This window comes from Bufo gargarizans, chromosome 10 (assembly GCF_014858855.1).
Source record: "Bufo gargarizans isolate SCDJY-AF-19 chromosome 10, ASM1485885v1, whole genome shotgun sequence".
NCBI classification, from domain to species: domain Eukaryota; kingdom Metazoa; phylum Chordata; class Amphibia; order Anura; family Bufonidae; genus Bufo; species Bufo gargarizans.
The window spans coordinates 78,063,751-78,080,570 of NC_058089.1; the positions used below are offsets into that span (position 1 = coordinate 78,063,751).

Sequence of the window (16,820 nt, forward strand, 5' to 3'; positions counted from 1 at the left end):
TTAGCTCCCCCCTCTTTGAGCAGAGTGGGTTGCGCCCACATCCTGCCTCATGGGTGGAGAAGGAAGCTAGTCGATGTGCCAGCCGCCCCTGCTAGGGGAAGGCTGTGCGTGTAGGAGCTCCCAGATATAGGGAATCCAGCCAGGATCTTGTCTCGGCTGAGAAAGTTGATCATCATCCCCAGCCTGAGCCCTTCAGCCTCAGCTGGAAGAAGCAAGCAGACAACTCCAGGAAGAAAGCATACCCTGTGAAGAGAACTGTGAGTAAAGTCCAGAGACCCAGGAGAAGCCATATTCCAATTCAGCTAGTCAGTCCCCAGACAGCAGAAGATAGAGAGTGCAGAAGCCAAATTCCTGCCACATTATAGAGCTACAAAGCAGACGTCCTTTTCCTGCAAGCTCCAGGCACATGAGAGAGCAGAAGATAAATTCCTGCCAACCATTGCCAATACCTGCTGGGACCAAAGACTAATGCTGTATCTTCCTTGGATGAAAGTTTCTTTCAGTAAATACAAGTTTGAAATTCACCAAAAGTCTGGATCTCAATTACTGCTGCAAATTCCTCTATTACTCCTACTAACACCACACTCATTTTATTGCAAGTGAGCCAGGATCCAGGAGTCCAGCCATACCCAGGTAGGAGACACCGCTGACACCATTATCAGTACCATACAGAGACATTACACCACTCTGGCATTGCTAACCTGGTACATGAGTTACAACACCTTAAAGGGCCCTGCGACTGTACCCTGCGCACGCTGCAATTGGCGTCACGAACAAACTAGAGACTATTATACCCATATCCTAACCCACTGCATAATTTGGCGTCCATGTAACCGTACTATGGTCCTGCTCAGTGCACAAGCTCTTGAGAGCAGGGCCTTCACTTTGATTGTTTGAAATGTTAATTAGTTTGTAGTCTGTGCACCAAATACATGCAAATGTTGCACAATTCTTGTTAGGCTACATGCACATGACCTCGCCTTGTCTTGCGGTCTGCAAATTGCAGATCCGCAGATCCGATGAGCGGTCTGCCCATTATAGAAATGCCTATTCTTGTCCGCAAAATAGACAAGAATAGGACATGTTCTATTTGCTTTGTGGGGCCATGGAACAGAGCAACGGAGTGCTGTCTGCATCTTTTGCAGCCCCACTGACGTGAATGGGTCCACATCCGATCCGCAAAAAATACAGAAACATAACATATACAAAGCCCCAGTGGCAAAATCACAGGGTTCCTATTGATTAGTATGGCAGAATAGAGTAGGGCTTAATAGAATGCCTGTCAAAACCCCATAGACAGCAATAGTGTTCTATTGCATTCTATGCTGCAAGCGATCAAAACATACTGTAGCAAATTACTTAGGGGGAGAAAATGACAGTAAAAATAATTGTATTTTTTAAAATAAAACAAACGCACCAAAATAAGAATTTAAACCATCCCCTTTCCCAATTTTACATATAATGACTAAACAATAATACAAATAAGGATAATTGATATCACTGTGTCCCAAAACGTCGGAACTACTAAAATATAAAAATAGTTATTATGTGCGGTGACTGCTATAACAGAAAAAATTGCCAATTTTAAGTTTATTTTTGTCACCTAGCTGCCCAAAAAATTTAATTAGATAAAAAGTAAGGATCCATCTTCACTTACATTGAAAGTCAATGCGGATCTGTTTTCAATTGCACCATATTGTGTCAGTGAAAAACGGATCCGTCACCATTGACTTAAATTGTAAGTCAGGACGGATCCGTTTGGCTCCGCATCGTCAAGCAGTGCAGAGGCATGGACAGAAAACCGACGGAACCCTCCGTAGTGCGACTGCAGGCTTCCGATCTGTGCCTCTGTTCCGCACAACCGCGTATCTCCTGGATTGCGAACCCATTCAAATCATCGATAAGACAGCCCATTCAGCAAACTGAACTCAGAATGAACAGAGATTTAAATGAATAAATAAATAAAGTTTTGTTAAATCATTTCCAACAAAACTATCTGCTCAGCACCTCCTGCTCTAGAACCCGCACATTGCTCTGCATTTTACGGTGACATGCAGACCACGTGGCTGCTGAACCCAAAATACATGGGGAACAGGGGAACAAGGTACAGCTGGGTGCAAAAATATCCTATATATTTAACTGCTTTTCTGTCTATTTGGAATTATTTATAAATACAGTATTTATGTTTTTTTTTTTATAAAAGTTTTAACAATTGTCAGAAAGACCTATAGTAAGCAAGTATCAGGTGAAATTATTTTAATTCTCCAAGACATGAAAACTTTGTTTCAACAGACATATAAATCCACTCTGGACTTGAACGGGTTAATTAATAATATATAAAGGGGGTGTAAAGAAAGGCGCCCAGCTTTATGTAATATAGATGGGTCTTGATATGAGAACCTCTCTTTACTGAATTTATACACCACAGTTAAGCAGTGAACTGCAGTTTTCTAACAGATAAATCTGGATTTTCATGAATTTCATTGACGATGCAGTTTGAAGAACATAACACAGAATGTACACTTACCTTTCAAACGCTGTGTTATCACATGGACAAACCGCGCTTTCTGTACTTTTAAGTAAACACTCCTCTTCATCCTGTGTACTACCACTGAGGCTGACTGGTCGTTCATTCTCATTTTCATCTTCAACTTCTTGGCTAAAACTTTCTCCATCTGTAAAGTAAAAACCAATATTTTCATTTTAAGTTTAAAGGGGTTCTCCGGGATTTTGATATTGATGACCTATCAATCAATATCAGATCGGCTTGGGTCCAACACTCTGTCCCGAACAGAAATTTTAAAGATGAAGTATGATGGCAGACACTCGCAGGAAAGAGCAGGTGTGCAAAAGGTATGTCTGTACCCCAGTGCCTTCAATGACAACATAGCTACAAAAAAATGCTCAGACATACATGTGGCACAGAATTTGCACATACATTAGCATTGAAGTCAGACACAAGACATATACAGCACATGACAATCACACATGGGACACATCATATGTAGCACACACAACACATGCACATACACCGCTGATACAACGCACACACCATTCACACATAGGAAACCTGCAATGTACACACCAAGTCATGTATGCCTAAACCTATTGAATATTACACACTTAAAAGGGTTAAACATAAATGTCTGGCACGGAACTTACTAAATCATAACCTCCACATATTGTGCATAAATCTATATTTAAAGGGGTTGTCCTACAATAACGACCTATCACCTTTCTGCAGCATAGGTGATATATATTGGATTGTTGGGCGTCTGACTGCTGGAACCCCAAACGATTAACCCAACAGGGGTCAATTACACTACGCATTACTGCCCATCCATGTGCCCAAGGTTCTTGGGACCATGTTCCCTTGATCATGGGGGGGTCCCAGAAGTCAGACACCCACCAATCGGACACTTATCACCTGTCTTTTCATAGCTGTTGCCCCTTTTCACATTTCCTATCCTTAAAGGTTTTGTCTGAATGTATACATTTTTTTATGAATGATGGTAATTAATAAAAAATCTGGCCCAAGATATGTGTTAAAATGAAATATAAATGCTCGCCTGTTAAAGGATCCGATTCCACCTTTCCAGTTATCCTCTATTTACAGGATACACATATATACGGGTTGACTCTATTAGAACCAAATCTTATATTTCGCCCTTACAATCTCCTACAGTCTCTACTCCTTCACAGCCAGTAGCCCCAGAAGTTCAGGAGATACTGTGGGGCCTCCTGTAGAATTTACACCAGTAGGAGGCTGCATTGCTGTGTGACACTGCCACCTGGTGGATACAATACGTATCTCTCTTCTGAAACAGAAGATAAATAATTACTGCATCTTCTGAAACTGTCTCTGGAAGCAGGAGGAGGGGGGCCCACTGAGGAATCCCACTGCCTCCCCCATGGTTACAGTCCCAGCCTTCCCAGCATCCCCGCTAATCAGCTGGTTGAAGAGAAGGCCATGCTCCATGTGAGCACAGCCTTCCCATGTGAGCACAGCCTTCCCTTTATTGTTTACCTGCTTGCCGTTGACATCGCAGCAGTGAGCAGGTGTAATTACAAGCCGTCCCATTCACCTCTATGGGACGGCTCTGTAGTATACACTTGAATAGGAAGGGGTTGTCCCATAGAAATGAATGGGATGGCTTGTAATTACACCTGCTCACTGCTATGAGGTCAATGGTGGGCAGGTAAACAATTAAGGGAAGGCTGCACTCACACATGGAGCGTGGCCTTCTTTTCAAACAGCTGGTCGGTGGGGGTGCTGGGTGTTGGACCCCTGCCAATCTGATATTGATGACCTATACCGGGGGGTTAGGTCATCAATATTAAAATCCAGGAAACCCCTTTAAGATCCAAGGAGTACTTCTTCTTCTTATGGTGAGTGCCTCTTATAGGCCAGGCAATGCTCCTTCTGAAAAAAGGTATGCAAACTAGCTCTCTTACCAAAAAGAAAAGAAAGCTGCTCTTCTAATGCCTCCAGATGTTCAGGATAGTCAGTGTTTGACCTTTTAACACCTTCAAGACACCACCAGTTTTCACCTTCCTGATACATGTCATTTAATGTGGTAATAACCTTGGAATGCTTTTACTTATCCAAGCCAGTCTGAGATAGTTTTTTGTTGTGACACATCATACTTAATGTTAGTGATAACTGTACCGCATGGGTGAATAAAAGCTTTTATTTTTCTATTTTTGGAGTGCTGCCCTTCTTCTGGTATTCTAATGTTAGTGATAAAAAGGAGTCAATATGTTTTATCTTTATTTATAAGTCCTAAATTTAGAGAAAAATGTGAAAATTTGAATTTATCTGTCTCTAAGACAGATTGTGATACCTCATAAACTAGTTATTAACATTCACCATATGTCTACTTTATGTTGCCATCATTTAGTAAATTTGATTAGATTTTTTTTAAATACTATGAGGCTTAAAATTTTAGAAGCAATGTTTTCAATAAAGAAAATTTTCATAAAGTGCTGTATGGCCACATGGCAGGGCTCCGAAGGGAAGGAGCGGTATATGGCTTCTGGAGGGTAGATTTCACTGGAATGGTTTTTGGGCACCATGTCACATTTAAAGAGATCCTGAGGTACCCCTACAGTGGAAGCCCCAAAAATGTACCCCATTTTAGAGACTATAGCCCTAAAGAAATTTATTGAGGGGTGTAGTGAGCACTCTGATCTAAAGGTGTTTCATAGAAATTTTCAAAACTGGGATATGAAATAAAAAATTAAATTAAATTTCAATTATATGTAGTTTCAGCCTTAAATGTTTCATTTTCACAAGTGGTAATAGGAGCAAAAGCACCCCAGATTTTGATACATAATGTTTCCTGAGTAGGATAGTACCCCCTATGTGGTTATAAACTGCAGTTTCTGAAGAGAAAAAGCCCCATGTGTGTTTGAGGCCTAGTTTGGTGATTGATACATCACTGGCCGACAACTGCACTCTGAGACTCTGAGGTGAAATTAAAAAAAGAAACCTCCAAGAATTAACCCCTTTTAGAAAGCATGCTCCTCACACAAAGTGAAAATTGCTATGTTTCCACAGATATATCATTGTGCGCCAGTCTTAAAAGTAGGCCCTTATTATTATTATTATGTATTTCCTGGTTTTAGAAAAACCATACGTGTGGTCCTGAATGTATAAGAAGGATGGGGCCCCTTAGAGACGAGCGAGTTCCACACTCCGGACTTGCAGCCGGAGTATGTGGCAGCTCCCGTCTTGACCTCCCAGCACTAGCGGGGTCGCATAGCATTATTTTGATTTATGATGCTATGTAACCTCCAGTTCTGTAATGCTGTCAGTGTTATACAATACATTACATAGCTTCATAAATCAATATAAAACTATACGACCCATAAAACTGTTTAATTATGGATTTAGGAAGCAAATCATCAGGACAATGGTGTCCATAGTTTTTAAAGATTTAAAGAAAATGTATGAGCGCTACCTTCTCCATCAATACTGGATACCTCTCCCAGGCACTCGTCTGGTACATCTGGCACGCATCGTCTGTGACAATTGAAGCGGCAGTCTGTAGAGAATGGATTGGCGGGTGAGTTGATGCATATTCAAGGCCTACACTGTGCGCATTTCAAAGAAAATATTTAAAATTTTTTAAATCAGCACCTTAAAGGGAGTCTTTCACCTAAAATGACCATTATACACCACAAACATGATGATATCCATTACATTCCCCATATTATAATCTTACCTTTCATATTGCTGTCCGTCGCCTATTCTCTCTTAAAAACGCTTTTAATCCATATGCTAAATAGGTTCTGAAGGTGCCCAGGGGCGGCGTTTATGCGGCCGGTGCCCAGGCTCCATGGCGCTGTTCAAATCAAACCCCTCCCCTTTCACCCCTCTGGCCCGCCCTCGGTTCTTGAGATAGCATCCTTCAGTCAATGACAAATCCGGCGCCTGCGCCTGCGCACTCCATTACCCACTAGGGCAGAGGCAGCAGAGCGTTTAATGCGCATGCGCCGGCCCATACATCCCGATATTTTGGCAGTTTACTTCCGCCGGCTCGGGCACCGGCCGCATAAACGCCGCCCCTGGGCACCTTCAGAACCTATTTAGCATATGGATTAAAAGCGTTTTTAAGAGAGAATAGGCGACGGACAGCAATATGAAAGGTAAGATTATAATATGGGGAATGAAATGGATATCATCATGTTTGTGGTGTATAATGGTCATTTTAGGTGAAAGACTCCCTTTAATCTGAATACTGTAACTACCGACCTCAATATTTTACCTTAGCAAATGAGGAACAGACAAAATAATACAATAGGTTTGTTCACGTTAATTGCCTGTGCATTGGCCCCTGTAAAAGGGCCTTAACTCACATCAGTCCCTATATCAATTACACACATTCTAGTGACAATAGTAAGAACATTTTGAAAAGCATGTTTTTGACATGTTGAAGGAAACCATATGAAAATAAGGCAAGGGCTTGAGGTTGACATGTGAACTCCATATAGATAAGAGTCCTAGTCACCTTTTAATTCATGGTTTCACTGTTACATGATAGTAGTGCTATGCAGCGCCCATTTTGTTGTGAAATGATAGTTTATATTTCCAAACCTGAATGGAATCCAGACTATCTGTCTGCTCCAAAAGTAAATCCACGCTTGAAGGCAGGGGCATAGCTATAGGGGGTGCAGAAGTAGCACTCACTACCGGGCCCATGAGCCTGAGGTGGTCCAAAGACCCTTGTGCCGCATAAGAAGACACAAGTATTGTAGAAAGTGCATGCTGGTCAAGTTACACCTCTGGCTGGAGGGAAGGGGTTAAGTCAAGAATTTGGCATGGGGGGGGGGGGGGGTTGCCGTTAAAATTTTTGCTTCAGGCAGCACAAAGGCTATGTGCTTCCCTGCCCCTGGTCACAAAGCATTGAGGGAAGGGGGGCCCAAGCTGAACTCTTATACCAGGGCCCATGAGCCTTTAGCTACACCCCAGTTTCAGCCAATAAAGGCTAACTCTTTGAATAGCAAAAAGTGATACCATTTTTCAGTATATTTTCTGCTTGAATTAGATATGGTCTTCAAGATCTCTGCTTGCAGTCATTTCATAGGACTAGGAAATGTCACTGCACTGGTCATGTGATATCAAAGAAGTACTGATTTTATTACAGTACACAAGGCTCCCATTATGCGTAACTTTCTTTTACTGAATCCGCAGCTAAAGAGTTAAAGGGCTTCTGTCACCCCACTAAACAGTTTTTTTTTTTGTTTACTTATAATCCCTATACTGCGATTTATGCATACATAATCTAATTAATGATTTTGGTTCAGTAGATTGTGTTAAAAACGTGCTTTTAAAATATGCAAATTACCTTGCTACCAGCAAGTAGGGCGGCTTCTTGCTGGTAGCAGCCGCATCCTCCAATCCTAAAGACGCCCCCTCCTGATGTTGATTGACAGGGCCAGTGAACGGGATCGTCCTCTGGCTTGCCCTGTCTGCTATCAAGATCTCGCGCCTGCGCCGTAACGGAATTCAGTCGGCGCAGGCGCACTGAGAGGCAGAGGCGGCCGCTCCATCCTCAATGCGCCTGCGCTTATTATTGTTGTTGTTTTCTATATTCACTCCTTGTTTCTTACCCCCTCCTGAATTAACTTGTGGTTTTATTCATCTTTTTTCATCCTTCTTACTTGACATATGTTTTCCTTTCCATCATTGGTCGTCAGCCTTCATCTCCCTCCCGTTCCAGTCAGTGCGAGCGCTGCTCTCAGACTGGACGGACATTGTTAATCTGCTGTGAAGAAAGATTATCTCACAGGTTTCCTCATAATTTACTCTCTGTGGCCATATTAGTGACCTCTCTCTCTCTCATATATATATATATATATATATATATATATATATATATATATATATATATCTTAATTCTGCCTTTGAATACTTTTGATATATACACATATATTATATTATTTTACCGGTAGTTAATTATCTACCCTTACAGGCCTCACTATAAACTGTGAATTTCTGTTATTACAGTGCCATCAAGACAAGGGTACATACTTTATGTCAGGGGACCAAATCCAAAATTTAATTGAACAGTTTGTGTCACGCTCTGTACAGGAGGCAGTGCGCTCAGCTATGTCATCTGTACAAGAGACAATTTCCAGGTCGGTCACTAGGGCGATTGCCCAGTCGGCACCTCCCAAATCCCCTCAGGCTACACCACAAACTCTATCTGAGGTGTTTTGGTCGGCGGCTGACTCTACAACCAATTTGGCAAAAGGTTTTTGAAAAAAATCACATAAACCTGTCCTCAAATCGGCATTTAATGAATGACGACCATACTCCCAACACAGAGACTAAGTCTGCTCATACCGGGAAAGGTCAAGCAATTCATGACGACTCACGGCTATCGTGCAGTACCCATACTTATGTTCATGCTATGCATACAAGATCCTCCGCCTGTGAGGACGATAAAAATAGACAGGCTCGGACCGCCATTAAAAGACTTAAAAAAAACAGACTCATATATGGAGTCTTCGGACAGGTCTTCACTAGATCAGTCCGATATTTCAGACAATGAGGGCTACTTTGACCTGGAGGAAGAATCAGACTTTGAGAAAGGTGTCTCTCTAGATCCTCCCTCGTCAGGGTCCTTAATTTTGAATGGCACGGGGACTTCTTACTTTGACCCCTCCTTAATTAAGCATCCTGGTTCTGGAAAGTGGGTCCCCAATCCACAGGTCCAACAGTTTATTTCCCTATGGATCAAAAAAGGGCTAGATCGTGCCTCTAGAAACAAATTAAGGGCTGAATGCCCGCGACCTACATTACCGGGAAACGTGGCTGCTACTCCCGACATAGATGGTATCCTTATAAAGTACCTGTTAAAAATCGGGAAAAAAAAACAAGAAGGGGATAGACCGCTTGTTTCTAACGTGTCAAGATAAGCTCCTGGATGTTTTAGGACCTCGTACCAGAATACTTGACTTGACTGAAGAGGCAGCAGAACTGCTATTGATATACCTACCATGAAAGGTTGGCATCAAAGACCCATGGTACTATTAGGCAACGCTAATGCTGCTCTCTGTGCGGAACGACACCGTTCAGTGCTGATGCGCTTAGACCCCCAACTGTCCCAATTGGCTACCTCAGAACCGAATCTTCCCACGGACGGCTCTCTCTTCTGTGAACCGTTCATAAAAGAAATCAATAAATATGTAGGATTATTTTCCTCTCTAGACCGGGCACAGACCAATTTAAAGAAAGTATTTCAGAACAAGGTTTTTACCCCGTGCCGGGAAAAGAATTAGGAGCCGCTTTCCCAGCCAGACATTCCAAAATTATAGAAACAGAGGTTCCTACCAACCTGAGAGAACAGCATTCGCTGCTCCACCTAGCCTATTTCCACTATTCTTCCCCTATCAGGGACGATCCTGGCATGGCCGAGGACAATGCGGTTTCACACGTCCGAAAGCATCGGTCGGTAAGTCCACACTCTCTTCATTCTTCTCTCATACCCCTAGGAGGCAGACTCCGAAATTTTACCCATCATTGGGCTTTGATTTCTGCAGACTGCTGGATCCTCAATACGGTCCAGGGCTTCCAAATAGACTTTGTGTCTTGTCCAATACAATCACACCTTCCTCATCCCACACAATTTTCGACCGAAGATCGACTATTAATAGACCTAGAAATCAAGGAATTATGTTTCAAACAGGCAATAATTCAAGTTCCCTTTCATTCTTCCAGGTTTCTGAGCAACCTATTTTGGCCAAGAAGAAAGACAGCGGATTTCGCCCAGTAATAAACTTACGTCTATTGAACAATTTCATACAATACTGACACTTCAAAATGGAAGGGATTCCCTTACTTCGCAACCTTTTATTAAAAAACTATTGGTTGGTAAAAATAGACCAAAGGGATGCCTACCTGACGGTACCAGTCCATCCTTCTTCTCAGCCATTTCACCAAATCATTTGGGAAGGTCGGAGATGGCAGTTTACCTGCCTCCTATTCGGCCTTTCTTCAGCCCCTTGGTGCTTCACAAAGTTAATAAAACCAGTAGTAGCCTCTCAGCGTTCCCGTGGAGTGTGCCTCATTATATACCTGGACGATATACTGATTCTAGCGGAATCCATATCACTGGCACATTTTCACATGAATTGGACCTTATCTCTTCTGACGGACCTCGGATTTCTCATCAATTACGAGAAATCAGTATTAACTCCCTCTCAAGAGGTCAAATTTTTGGGTTTTATGATAAATACCCAATCGGCCATGTTGAGCTTCTCTTCCAAGAAGTTGAAGGTAATCCAGAAAGAGATTTGTTCGATTCTCAACAAACATATCATTTCCCTTCGGACCATTGCTCGTATAGTTGGCCTCCTATTGGCCTCCATACAAGCCATATTTCCAGCCCCTTTACACTACAGGGCGCTTCAGTGGCTGAAAATTCAGCACTTTCGGAACGGTCTGGGTTATTCAGATGAGGTTCCCCTCTCATCAGACGCCAGAGAAGAACTTCTCTGGTTGCTCCAACACGTTCAAGAGTGGAACGAGAAGACGATCTTCAACTTCGTTCCAGACCTTGTCATAGAGTCGGACGCCAGTCTTTCTGGCTGGGGCGCCAGATGCGGATCCAATTCCACAGGAGGCAAATGGTCTCATTTGGAAGCTTTTTTACACATCAACTGCTTAGAACTTCTAGCCGGGTTCTTTGCTTTCAAGACCTTCGCAGCCAACAGGTGTCATTGTTGTATACTCCTCCGGATAGACAACATTTCTGCCGTCCAATACATCAACCGCCTGGGCGGCATGAGATCAGAAATGCTGGCCAGTATCGCAAAATAATTTTGGCACTTTTGTCTGATCAGGAATGTTGTCCTCAAGGTGGAGTATCTTCCAGGTTTATCCAATTCCAAAGAGGATTGGAATTCACGGTATCTCTTAGATGCAAGCGATTGGCATTGAATCCGACCATTTTCCATCTCCTCAATACTCTTTAGGGGCCTCTTTACCTAGATCTTTTTGCTTCTCGCCTCAACCGTCAAGTAGCCAGGTTCTTCAGTTGGTGTCCCGATCCCTGAAACTTTGGGAGGGGATGCTTTTCTCCACATTTGGCCTTGAGACAAAAATTATGCTTTTCCTCCTTTCGCTCTGATTCCTAGAGTTCTCCTGCATTTTTCTATCTTTCTCATTACCCCTTGGTGGCCGACCCAGTCGTGGTTTCCCCAAATTCTGGGGATGCTTATAGATTTCCCGAGAATCCTCCTTTAGTCTCCAAATCTTCTGTTTCGGCGAACAACACCCACTAATACTGTCCCACCAAACTGCCTCTGGTAGCCTGGCTCATTTCTGGCCTTCCGAAAAGTGTCCCAAACCTTTCTCAATCAACTAAAGATCTCCTTTCTGAAGCCTGGGCTCTGGGTACCAGAAAGGCTTACAGATCAGCCTGGAAAATTTGGGCTGATTGGTGCAGTTAACGGGACTTGGATCCCGTACATGCCTCTCTCACCCACATCTTAAATTTTCTTTCTGCTTCTTTTGAGGCTGGTAAAGCATACCGCACCATAAACCTTTACAGTTCGGCTATATCTGCATCTCTTGTTTTCATTCAATCCTTACCCAGAGGGAAACACCCCCTTGTCTGTAGATTACTTATGGGTATCCGTTTCAAACGTCCCCCCTTGCCAAAATACAAATCGACTTGGGAGTATAAGACTGCTTCACTTCGACATCCCTCCAAACCTTAACTACTGATCTCTTACTGCAAACCACACTTGCCGGTATCCTCTCCCACTCTAGCCGGATGGGTTAAACAAGTCATGTCCCTTGCTAACATTGACATTTCGTCTTTTGGGGCCCATTCTCTTAGGCGAGACGTTTCTACCAAACTTATTCAATCAGGTGGTTCCCTGGCTGATCTTAAAGCTGCTAACTGGTCCTCTGAGTCTACTTTCCGAACCTTTTATTTTCATCCTATTTCTCATGTTGTACGACCTTACTAGAATAGTTTCATAGTCATTGTTATTCTAATTGCTTATTTATTATTATGCTATTTTCAATTTGTAATAGACATTATAATCTTATATATATGATAAATAGCAAGCTTTGAACTCGTATAATGGGAGCCTCGTGTACTGTAATAAAATTGGAGATTTTCCTAGCTATTGTGCTGGAAAATATAAATTTTATTAAGGACACGAGGCGAGCATTATCCCACCCTATTTAACCCATCTCTATGCTTTTAACTCCAAATTTTCAGCTTACCAACAATAAAAAAAAAAATCTTCAGGCTTCTGGGAAATATGATGGATATTTCCCAAATCTACCTGATCTCCAAATAAAGACATTCCACAAGAATCTTCTGACTTCCTCCCATAGACTCTCCATACCCGGACTTCTACTGTCATCCGATGCAGAGAAATTCCTGTTTTCGTTATCTAACTGTTTATCCATGTTATACTACTAAAGAAAGAGGGTGGAGTTGATCCTCATATTGCTTATATGTTCTCTGATACATCCTAATTGGTTACTATATGTTCAAGGATGCTAGGTTGTACCTAAACAAGTTTTTTCTTTATGTATTGCTATTTAACTCTTTAGCTGCGGATTCAGTGAAAGAAAGTTACGCATAATGCTTGCCTCGTGTCCTTAATAAAATCTATATTTTCCAGCACAATAGCTAGGAAAATCTCCAATTATCCAGATATGTATCAAATGGAAGCAAGCTCTGAAAGTTCCTATTGAATGATTGTAAGCCTGAAATGTATGTAGAAGAAGTCCCAAGGATAACCACACAAGTTAAAGCAATCACTCAGAAGTTGAAATAATTCATTCTTACCTTTGCACTGCATTCCCTGTCTGAAAATCCCCTTTAGGAGGCGACGGCAATGCTGACAAATTGTGGGACGTGTATATGTATGGACTTGAAAGGTGTGAGGGACCTTCACTCTGTTCATATCTTGCCAATCTTTCCATATCGGTCGTCCCTTGAAGGAGGGGACCCGAGATTTCTTGTTGCTAACCTGTATTAACAACATTAGGGAGACTGGTTATCTAGAGCAAAAAAAATGCTTAATTTTCCTGAGTAAATTAATCATTAAAACAACCTTTTTGTATTTGTTTACAAAAAACAAAAACATTACGCCTAAGGCCTCATGCACACGGCCGTTGTTTTGGTCCGATCCGCCAAAACTGCGGCTCGGATTGCGGACCCATTCACTTCAATGGGGCCGCAAAAGATGTGGACAGCACTCCATGTGCTGTCAGCATCCGTTGCTCCGTTCCATGGTCCGCAAAAAAAAAAAATAACATGTCTTATTCCTGTTCGCGCTTTGCAGACAAGAATAGGCAGTTATAGTAAAGGCTGTCCGTGCCGTCCCGCAAAATTGCAAAACGCACACGGACGCCATCCATGTTTTGTGGATCCGCGGTTTGCGGACCGCAAAACACACAACGGTCATGTGCATGAGGCCTAAGGGTGGTATTACACTGCCTGATGTTCGGGCAACACCTCCATAGGCGCTCGCTTGCACCAGGTCGATGCAAACTTTGAATGTGGGAGGAACGATTGCTACCGCTGCTTGTTTATAGGCTGATCTGCTTCTAGATTATACAATACTTTATGGACTCTTGTTCCTGTTAATTGGCCCCAAATCGTATGGTGTAATAGGGCCTTGAAGGGGTTATTGGGGTATTAATTTTGATGACGTATCCTCAGGAGATGTGCCTGATTGGCAGGGGTCTGACCACTGGGGCCCCTTCTCATCACGAGACATGCTTGTGTGTCTGCTCTCCATTCAACTCTATGGTGCTGCTTAAGATAGTGAAGTACAAGTGCTCAGCTATTTCTAGCTGCCCCATAGAGCAAATATGGAGTGGCAGCGCGCATGCACGATTGCCGCTCCATTCCAAAAGGAATCCCTTATCCTGTGGATAGGGGATACGTTGTCTTAACCCTTTGAGGACCTCCACTGTACATGTATGGCAGAAGTTTGGTCTCTAAACATGGCACCCGCTCACACGTGCAGTGGGCACCATAGCCGCCGGGTTTCTGCTATTTCAAATAGCAGAGACCCAAGGCAGATGTATATGGCTGATATAAGGCTGATCGCATACATTTTCCCTTTCAGATGCCGTGGTCAAATGTCACCACAGCATCAGTCCTGAAGCAGAATCCGCGCGCTTCCGCTCCGGTAACAGAGTTCCTCGTCTGAGATCGGGGAACCTGTTATATTGATCTAATAGACCGAAGCCTCAAGCAGGCTTCAGAGTCTAATAGATGAATATACCAATACAGGCCACTGTATTGTTATATTGAAAATTAAGTGTTCAATGATGGCTATATAGCCATCAATGAACACAATGGGCAATCTAATGACTGCCAATTATAGTCACCCAGGGTGACTTAAAAAAAAGTTTTAAAAAGTTAATAAAAAGTTTTTTTAAAATATATAAAAAAAATCACCCCCTTTCTTTAAGATAAAATAAAATACTTAACCAATAAAAAAATAAACATCATGGGCATTGCCACATGAGAAAATGCCCATACAATTAAAATATAACAATATTGATTGCATACGAAAAACGGGGAAAAAACAGCCAATTTGCTATTTTTTGTCACTTCAACTCCCCGATTTTTTTTTTATAAAAAGTGATCAAAAAGTCACACACACTTCAAATTGGTATCACTGAAAAATACAGATTGCCCCAGAAAAAATGAGCCCTCACACAGCCCCATACACATAACTACAAAATAGTTATAGGGGTCAGAATATGGTGATAGAATGTTTTTTCCCCCCCAAAGGTTTTAAAAAAATATTCAGTATTAAAACGCAAGAAAAATTTGTCAAGTCTGGTATCGTTGCAACCGTACTGACCGGGAGAATGAAGATAAGTCAATTTTACCGCATAGTGTACGGTGTAAAAAACAAACAAAAAAAAACCAACTTTGTCAGAATTGCATTTTTTCCATTTCTACCCCATTTAAAATGTTTTTTCCTCTTCCCACTACATGGTATGCAACCATAAATGGTGCCATCAGAAAATACAACTTGTCCCGCAAACAAATACGCCCTCATAAGGCTATGTTAATGGAAAAGAAAAAAAGTTAGGACCATGGGAAGGCAAGGAGTGAAAAATGAAAACGCAAAAATGTAAACTCTCTAGGTCCTTTAAGGGTTAATGAAAGAACCCATTTAAAGTCATTTTCTGCTCTTTAAAATTGTCCCCAATGCTCCAAAATGTAATAAAATGTTAAGTTATACTTATCTGTTACTCCCCTACCGTTTCCAGCACTGCATCTCTGGTTCTCCACACTGGAATCTTTTAAATGGCTGCAGCAGTGACATCCCGTATACCTCACATGAACGGTATAGTCACAGTATAGTATAGCATGAGACTGCTGAGGCCACGTATTGCCTGCAGCAACCACATGCGATGCTCAAAAAAGTAGGGGAATAACTGGGTATAGCTTCATTTTTTATTTTATTACATTTAGTGTAATTGGGCCATTTTAAACAACTTGGACAAACCCTTTAGAATCATCAGTATAGTTTAGGCCTTATGGCTCATGCACATTACAACCGTATGCAGGAGCAGTAGAAGTAGGATCTGGTGCTGGTCAAGGAGATCACAAACGTCTTTCCCAAAGAAAGGCTGAGGGAATGTGTTCACTGGTCTTCCAGGATGAGATCCAATTTGTCCTTAGTACTATACAGGGAGTGCAGAATTATTAGGCAAGTTGTATTTTTGAGGATTAATTTTATTATTGAACAACAACCATGTTCTCAATGAACCCAAAAAACTCATTAATATCAAAGCTAAATATTTTTGGAAGTAGTTTTTAGTTTGTTTTAGCTATTTTAGGGGGATATCTGTGTGTGCAGGTGACTATTACTGTGCATAATTATTAGGCAACTTAACAAAAAACAAATATATACCCATTTCAATTATTTATTTTTACCAGTGAAACCAATATAACATCTCAACATTCACAAATATACATTTCTGACATTCAAAAACAAAACAAAAACAAATCAGTGACCAATATAGCCACCTTTCTTTGCAAGGACACTCAAAAGCCTGCCATCCATGGATTCTGTCAGTGTTTTGATCTGTTCACCATCAACATTGCGTGCAGCAGCAACCACAGCCTCCCAGACACTGTTCAGAGAGGTGTACTGTTTTCCCTCCTTGTAAATCTCACATTTGATGATGGACCACAGGTTCTCAATGGGGTTCAGATCAGGTGAACAAGGAGGCCATGTCATTAGATTTTCTTCTTTTATACCCTTTCTTGCCAGCCACGCTGTGGAGTACTTGGACGCGTGTGATGGAG

General features: G+C 42.0%; 1 protein-coding gene across 2 annotated transcripts in view; it reads right to left on the minus strand.

Moving 5' to 3' along the window:
- Window positions 1–16,820, minus strand: part of LOC122920263 (serine/threonine-protein kinase D1-like) — a 141,061-nt gene that overhangs the window by 57,401 nt on the left and 66,840 nt on the right. For both annotated transcript variants that reach the window (XM_044269636.1, XM_044269637.1), the window contains exons 6-8: window positions 13,323–13,506; window positions 5,964–6,047; window positions 2,528–2,675 (exon numbers count right to left, since the gene is read on the minus strand). In XM_044269636.1, coding sequence (XP_044125571.1) covers window positions 2,528–2,675; window positions 5,964–6,047; window positions 13,323–13,506 — 416 coding nt within the window. The remainder of the gene's footprint in view (window positions 1–2,527; window positions 2,676–5,963; window positions 6,048–13,322; window positions 13,507–16,820) is intronic.